The following is an 8641-nucleotide window of genomic DNA, read 5'->3' on the forward strand; positions in this document are numbered from 1 at the left end:
AGCTATAAAGAGCTCACCTCTCACGGAAACCCAAAACCCGATTTATTTTCTTCTTCCCTCTCACGCGAGTAATCCATCGACGACAGAGCTCTTCCTCCTTCTCCGATCTCTCCCTCACCGACGTCATCTGGGGAATCGCCGCCAGATATCGACGGTACCGGCGTTGTCCAGGCCATCACTGCTGAGCGGTCAGGCGTTTCTTGTTCGCGATCGTCGGCGGTTCGGCATCCTAGGGCACCGCCGTGTGCTTGACTCGTGTCGTCCCCAGCAGAGGCGTTCTTCTTGTCGACGTGTTCTTAGAGTAGCGATCTGTACCATCACCGAGAAGCGATCAATCTAGGTATGCTTCGTCTGAATTTATAGCTAGCTTAATCTTTTTTTTTCTTTATTTTTTTTTCACTGCTGCCTAAAGAAAAAAGAATCTATATTGAAATTATTATTATGTCTTATTATCCATTTGAATTTTTGTTTCTTGCACTCATTTTTGTCTTTTGCACTCTAGTCTTTAAATTGTGAACACCGGTGTGATCTTAGTTGGGCATCGCTTTATTACTTTGGATTTTAACCTCAGAAAAGTAAGTTCTTTTATCTTTTTCACTCATTGTTTGTAATTTTGTTATTTTCTAGTATGAGTTGTGATCAATTTCTATATTCATGCTAAATATTATGATTTATATATTATTGTAATGTAATGAGATGGGTAATTAAGGATCATTTTTCTAGTTATAATCAATTAAGTGATTTATATGTTAATGGTTTACTTTGAAGACATTTTGTATAAACTAGGACAGATTTTTTTATTATTCCGGTTCTTTTTTTCCTTTTTTTTTTTGCAGTTATAAAGGATGGTTGAAGACAATTATCGGAATTCAGCCATAGAGATTATGAAAAACTTTCAGTTTGCATATGAGCAGACTAAAAAATTGGAGCAGAAGTTAAAAAACTTTGAAAAAGAGCTGAAACTGAAAAATATAGAGCTGGAAAAGAAAAATAAAGAGCTTCAAAAACTCAAAGAGATGCTGAAGGGGAAAACAAAGGAGAATGAAGATGCTGAAAACATTGGTGAACGATCTCCTCTTCCTCCTAGGAGGCGGTAAGTCAATGAAATTTGTTCACACTTGTTTAGATCACACATAATTTACTTATTGGTTAAACTTAACCATATATAAACATTTACCCTTTTTTTTCTTCCTTCAGCCAAATATCTTATAAAATTACTATAGGATATCCTACTTTTTGTCTAAATCAACAGCACAATTTGTTGCAACTAGAACCCCAATTTTTCTTTCCAGTCAAGCAATGAATGTAACCTTTTAATGTTTATACAAGTTGAACAAGAATTTTCTCTCTCCTCAATTCTTCATTATTTTGTAATGTGACGAATCCTTAATCTAATTTCTACAACAATTTCTGCTTATCTGCACGAGATAGTCCGTTTATTTGGTATTCATGTCATGTTTGCTCCTGGAAAGTTCATTTTCATGCATAGCATTTCTAAATGAGAGGCCTGAAATTTTAGCTACTCTTCTGTGAGTGAGGTAGTTTTCTATTATTTTCATGATGGAAAATTTTGTCAAACTGAAGAATCATAGTATATGCCTGATTGACTGTTTTGGCATATTCTTTATGTTTATTTCATAGAAGATTTGTTGTTGAGTTGCAGTTATGCTGCTACTTAACAATATCATTGGCTGGGAAACTACCAGAAGAATTGGAGATGTGAGTTTCTCCCTTTGGAAGGAAGATGGGAGCTGAAGAAGATGGAAGGACGAACAGGAAGAAGAGAGGAAAAAGGATTTGTATCTTGGAGGAAGAGAAGAATATTAAGTGCAGTGAGAATCTAAAGAGAATAATAGCAGTAGAGGGAGAGATGAAGGGAGTAGAATGAGAAAGTGGGAAGTTAAAACTGGAAATGAGAGCAGGGGAAGATCAAGAAGTGAAGTGAACAACAGAGGAGAAGAGGAGGAAGATCCAGAAAAGAGAGGAGGAATAAGAAGACGAGGAAGGCTAAAAGGATGAAAATTAAAGTCAATCAATTAAATGTTATAACGGACAAAAATGCTGAGAGAATTACCAGGATAGTGAGAGGTCAAAGAGAGAAACTGGGAAAAGAGGGACGACATCAGATAGATCCATTGTTTCCACCTGACATCCTTGCTCAATACAATAGACTCACTTGAATAAGAATTAGGTCAAAAGAAGCATCCTAAACATCACCAATTAATATTAAGTGCAGTGAGAATCTAAAGAGAATAGTAGCAGTAGAGGGAGAGGGAGAGACGAAGGGAGTAGAATGAGAAAGTGGGAAGTTAAAACTGGAAATGAGAGCAGAGGAAAATCAATAAGTGAAGTGAACAACAGAGGGGAAGAGGAGGAAGATCCAGAAAGGAGAGGAGGAATAAGAAGACGAGGAAGGCTAACAGGATGAAAAGTCAATCAATTAAATGTTATAACGGACAAAAATGTTGAGAGAACTACCAGGATAGTGAGAGGTCAAAGAGAGAAACTGGGAGAAGACTCATCCTTGCTCAATACAATAGACTCACTTGAATAAGAATTAGGCCAAAGGAAGCGCCCTAAACTGCACCAATTAATACCCATATTAGCTATCTGTTCCCTAATGCTTCAAGTCATCAACCATAAATCTCTTCCATGCCTTTTTAGAATAAGCCTCAAGTTGCCAGCTGTATCAATCCTGTCCCACCATTGAATCAGCAGACATGATAAGGATCCATATTTATACTATTTTTAACATTATATTATGCTATCTGCCAAGGTCTAACACCATCCTCGATTTTTTACATTTGGGCTTGAGATTGGTATTGGTGGTTTTCCTTGCCTTTTAACATTATTTTATTAATATGATTGGCACTAACGATGCAGTTACTTGAATTTTTGGAATTCCCTGGCATCCAAGATTGTATGCTGGTGTAACTTCTGCCTGTACTCTAATCAGATTATTCAAGTTTATTCTCCTTGCCCTCGTTGGCAGATATGGCCAGTTTTGTTAAAAGTCTGTGCCAAGAAATTAATCCATACACCATAACTTACAAGAAGTTATATAATTACTGAAAACTTGTATAAAGAGGCTACATATTATACTCAACAAACATAAAATTGTGTGATAAGGAAAAGGAAATATTGCATAAATAATATGCTGACATGCTCTAAATTATATCTTTTTTTTGGCTATATATATCTAATTTTGTAACAATTAAAGTCTTAAAAGTATCATGTTAGCTTATGATCATTTCCTCAATGGAATTTCTTTTTCAGATCACCTCCTAGGCACGGAAGGAGCCCATCAAGGAGGTCACCTCCTCTACATCGACATCGTAGCCGTTCGCCAATGAGGTGATCTCTACATTCTAATTCTAGACCAATATCTCCTCACAGGTTTTGGCAGTGCTTCCCCTTTCCCTTTGTGAACTTGCATGTATGAACCCTCTTATTCTTCATTGCTAATTTACAATTCCACCATTTTCATTCCTGCTTGTGTAAAAAATATATCTTTATGCTCTTGATTTGATCTCTTGAAATAATTTAAGGTATGCCATCTTTTGGCCAGTATGAAAAAGTCTTGGACATTTTTTCCATATTTAGTTGGCTATTTTTTTGATCTTATAAAAATGAATCTTGGCTAATTCCATATCCTTGTCCAATGTTCATAGTGTTAGTCTAGGGCTGCTGTGAGTTGATTGGATCTACAATTTTGGTAGGACCTTTTAATAGGCCTAGTATCACTAGATGGAGGAATTAATATCCACAAGTAATTTTAGTGTCCTTTTGATGTTGGGCCCATTTTTTCCCACATAGTCCAAGGAGTTTGTCTCCATATACTGAGTGTATTTGCTTCTCTAATAATGGAAATCTTTCTCAATGTAGGGGTCGTTCTCCTTCACCAAGGCGGGGTAACTCTAAAGCATCATACTCGGGTTCTTCTAGTCCTCACAAAGTATTTAACAGCATGTTGTATATACACTTGTGTTAAACACTTCTTCAGGATAACACACCACCCCCAAATCTAACTTCTCCTGCTTTCCAGGGAGTTGGAAGAAGAACAAGAAGTCGCAGTCCTATAAGGTAAAATGTTTTCACATTTGTACTTTCACCATTCAACTTTGTCCACATTAGCATAAAATGACAGAGTAATTTAAATTTACTTACCTAATGGAGAATATAGTTTTTTCCTCATTTTCCCCTGGAAACTGAAAGCTTAGTGAAAAGATGATATTTTGTTTTATCATTTAACACTAGGAATTGATTGTTACATTTTAGGCCTGATAAAGGAAGAAGCCACAGCGACAACGGGAGCAACCGCTCCCCTCTGTGTAGAGGCAAGTAACCACATTGCAGGGACAGTGCTTTGCTACATTTCTATCTGGTTGATCATCGTGGAACCTAGACCTTGAACTGTTGTTTTTTTTTTCCCATGAAAGATCGTGTTTTTAAGTTAGCATTTCTCCTTGTTTTCTTCCTGGGATATCTCCGATGAATTTCTATCTGGGTTTTTTTTTGTTTTAGCATCACCTTGTTTTCATTTTGCCCTTTTGCCCTTACAGCAAAGGTATTGAGTATGACAATGAATGCATTTGATGTAATTTCCTTGACTATGTGATCATGTAATTTTGATTTAGTTAAGTTCTATTTAGTTGTTGTTAGTGGAGGATCGTAGCGCACGTGTGAGGGGGGTGCAGCGGATAAGATAGAAGCAGAAACAATCACTTGAGGAGTTATTTGATTCGGAGCATTTGGTGATTTCTACTCTAAGATCCAGGTCTCGCGAATCTATCGACAGATGATCTACTACTGACCTCTTTTTGAATCTCTGGGAGAGGGAATCAAGTATAATAAAATCGAAGATAAGTGTAGCAAGTTATATTTTCCTTAAAGTAGTAATTAAATACAAAAACATTCGTTACCCAACACTTTTGAAGATAGTCAAATCGAGCTTCGTGTTGGGCGGCTTCTTGATAGTAGTCGGGTGTAGCAATGTTGCAGTACAGTAGAAGGATGAAGTCGAAGCTATTGAAATCTCGAAGGATTGCGTGTATGAGTTGTAAGTGAATTTTGTCTTTGAGCACTGGTCGAACAACTCTTTTAAAGAGCATTAGAGGTGCATACAATCTCACTAGAGGTGCGTTCAACCCTTTAAATTTTATCTCGAGTAAGTCGTTCCTTATCATTGCCGAAGTCTTCTACGTTATCCGACCGAAAGCGATCTCCAAGGCGCCTTCCAATGCCAAGCTCAAGGTGCCTTCAAATGCTTTGAAGGTGCCTCCGTGCCCTCATGCACGGATAATGAGGTGAGCTTGCTCTAGAACTTGAGTCTAGTCATTCGATTATGCCTCCTTCGACTAGACTTGAAGGGGAGGTTAGTGATATGGGTTATAATAATCAGTCCCAGGAGATGACGTAGATATTAGGATTATAATAAGGGAGTTGAGGGTAGGAGATAGCAGGATTGGTAATCTGGTTTTGCCAATCGCCCTATATCAAAGGTCCTGGAATTACGTCCGGAAGTCCCTTAAATAGAGTATATGATTAAGGTTAACCAATTATAAGCCTGACCAAATATGAGTATTTCAAAGCTTTACAATAAAGAAATAATATACTCAGTTAGTTGATTAGACACTTGCTGATCGAGTAGAAGTTCTGTGTATATGTTCAGTCAGGTTAAGCCCGGACGAGCTCAAGGGCACTTAGCCTTGTATGGAGTCTTTAGAATGCGATCAGTCGAGTGAAGGCCGAATAAATATAAAGCTCTATGTGTACACTCGGTCGGATAAGATCCAAACGAGTTAAAGGCATTTAGCCTTATATAATGTCTTTAGCATGTGATCGGTCGAGCGAAGGCCGAACGAATATAAGACTCTATGTGTACGCTCGGTCGGACAAGATCCGAACGAGTTAAAGGCATTTAGTCTTATATAAAGTCTTTAGCATGCGATCGATCGAGTGAAGGTCGAACGAATATAAGACTTTGCATATACGCTCGGTCGGACAAGATACGGACGAGTTAAAGGCATTTAGCCTTATATAAAATCTTTAATATATGATCGGTCGAGCAAAAGCCAAGTGAATAGAAGGTCTTGTGTATACACTCGGCCGGGCAAGACCCGTACGAGCTTAAGTGCACTTAGCCTTGCCTAAAGGCTTTAATATATGATCAATCGAGCAAAGGTCGAGCGAATAAAAGGCTTAAATTTACTTACCTTATGGAGAATATAGTTTTTTCCTCAAATTTTCCCCTAAAAATTGAAATTTTAGTGTAAAAATGATATTTTGTTTTACTATTTAACATTAGGAATTGATTGTTACATGTCAAGCTCGATAAAAGAAGAAGCTCCAGGAGCAACTGCTCCCCTCTGCGAAGAGGCAAGTAACCATTTATTGCAGGGACAGTGCTTTGCTACACTTTGAAAGTTGAAATAATTTATCTCACTACAAAAAAATTTCTGGTTTACCGATGGAATTTTCCATCGGCATCTGTTGGTATCCGCTTTCCAATGGAATTCTGATGGGAAAGCATATGTTGGAATATTATTTGTCAGAACGGGGAGTTCCAACGGAAGTCTAATTTCTATCGGTATTTTTCTAACGGAATATTTGCTCCATCGGTACATACTCGTCGGGAGCATTGTGCGCCGCAGGCAGCATTACAGATGGAAACGATGGTTCCACCAGTCATTATTGACAGAACTATTGTTTCCGTCGGTAATTACAAACTAGAATTATATAGTTGATGCACTTTAGGAAACCGTTACAATAAATAGTTACTGAGATATTGTTGCAGTAATGCTTTTATGAATTTGTCGTTTAAAACTAGCTTTGTAGTGAATTTTCTAGGTGTTGATGCCAACAATCTTGCATCGACGGCAATCTAGTGGGAAAGGGAGAGATAAGATTTGTGTAGTTGATGATGACTAATACTTTGATGATATCCCATGAGATGTTAATTTAATTTTCAATACCTTGGTGATCATTTCTTCACTGCTATAGTAGATTGGTAAAAAATGTATTGCAATTACATAGTGCTTAGTTTAAAGTTAGTTTCATAGTTAAATTCTTAAATTTCAAAAATAGAATAATTTTTTTTGAAAAAAAAGTTTTCTCTAAAAATATGGTATGAAAACTTTAAGTGCTAAAAATTTCATGATTTTTTCAAAATTTATATATTTTCTCATAATTTTTGAATGAAATCATGTAGGATGGTCTCAATTTTATGTTATAATCTTAAAAATTGATATGTATTTTTCATTATAAATATTTTTATGTGAAAATATGTCAGACAAATTTTTTGAAGTTTATAAATTTTTAAATGATTTTCTAAAAAATTGATATACCAACAGGAATGTTCAATTTTGAAAATCAATATTTACAAATTAAACTACAAAATTAACTCCAAGATTATTTGGATGTCAATTTTTGATATTGTCAAAGGGAGAGAAGTAGGTTAAATCATGACAAAGAAAATTGGAAAGTTGACCTAGGGAGAGAATGGATGCAAGGGGAATCTACATATTTGTTGTACTTGATTATACATTAATCTTTATTTTCTTGCTCATTTATCCTTAAATAATTTTTTCAAACATTCAAAAGAAAGAAAGTGATTGCTAATACCTCGAGAGGTTTGGCTATGATTTTAATTTTTGAACAAAAATTTTAAGTAAGGCCTTAAATTATGATTTAATGTGTGTTAAGTGCATAGGAACTTAGTAATAGACACAAATATATTCGATAACTAAGGGTTCACAAAAGAATGAAGAAGGATGGTATGAGACACTTGAGGGACCGAACAAAAAGTAACGAATGTAGGTAAATATGGAGTAAGCGAGAGAAAAAGATAACATGGGAATGGAGCCGATAGGCTCAATGCACCTAAGAGATGAAAAGCTTGATAAAATAGCACATCAGTAAAGCAAGAAGAAAACATGAGAAGTGAACTAGAGAAGTTGGTGCATCCAAATGACGAGAAGCTGAGTAGAAGCCTACACAAGGTAAACTGTTGTGAAATGGGAGTTAAGTGAATTTATACTTAGACAAAGGGTAGACCTCAACCTAGGAGGACCTAGCCTTAGTAGGCTAGAGTGAAAGTTGTGAGCGACCTAAACTATGGGCAATCAAAATATAGGTTTGGGCAACTAGAGCACACTATAAGTGTGTGTTTGGTTAAAAGTTGTTGTTGATAATCTTGGTTATTTATCCAAGGTTATCAATAAAAATCTTGTTTGGTTTAGGTAATGAGCGATTTTCGAGTCATTGATGTATGTCTAACACGTCGTGAAATGAGGGCATGCAATTAGGAATGGGACAACTTTGAAAAAGTGAGATTTTTCTTGATTCTGGGGTTAACAAAATCTTCTCTCCAAAATTATCCTCCGATATTTACCCCTTGGGATAAAAATACTTCTAAAAATTTATTAAATGACAATCAGACCATACTTATTCCCAACTTTGCCGACTCACGAAGTCACGATCGCGGAGGTGTCCCAACTCGCGAAACCCTAGCAGAGTCTTTCTCGCCCTGTGAAACCCTACTTTGGCATTCGAAGCCATCCCCACTACATGAAGAACCCTAGCGGTGTTCCACTCATCAAGGCGCCCCACTCGCGAAGGCACGACTTTCCTGACTCGCTAT

The 8641-nt window shown here is 36.7% G+C and overlaps 1 protein-coding gene across 2 annotated transcripts; it reads left to right on the forward strand.

Annotated features, from left to right (window-relative positions):
- The first annotated feature begins 12 nt into the window (after positions 1 to 12).
- LOC121976836 (serine/arginine-rich splicing factor SR45-like) lies at positions 13 to 4641 on the forward strand. 2 transcript variants are annotated; one of them, XM_042529206.1, is made up of 7 exons: positions 13 to 340; positions 503 to 575; positions 837 to 1093; positions 3277 to 3354; positions 3886 to 3955; positions 4046 to 4083; positions 4279 to 4641. In XM_042529206.1, the coding sequence occupies exons 3-7, from the start codon at positions 846 to 848 to the stop codon at positions 4343 to 4345; spliced, it is 501 nt and encodes a 166-aa protein (XP_042385140.1). In that variant the 5' UTR covers positions 13 to 340; positions 503 to 575; positions 837 to 845; the 3' UTR covers positions 4346 to 4641. The 2 variants fall into 2 exon arrangements, with proteins under 2 accessions (XP_042385140.1, XP_042385141.1); XM_042529207.1 differs by lacking the exon at positions 503 to 575.
- The last annotated feature ends 4000 nt before the right edge of the window (positions 4642 to 8641 follow it).

The sequence above is a fragment of the Zingiber officinale genome, chromosome 4B, assembly GCF_018446385.1.
Source record: "Zingiber officinale cultivar Zhangliang chromosome 4B, Zo_v1.1, whole genome shotgun sequence".
NCBI classification, from domain to species: Eukaryota; Viridiplantae; Streptophyta; class Magnoliopsida; order Zingiberales; family Zingiberaceae; genus Zingiber; species Zingiber officinale.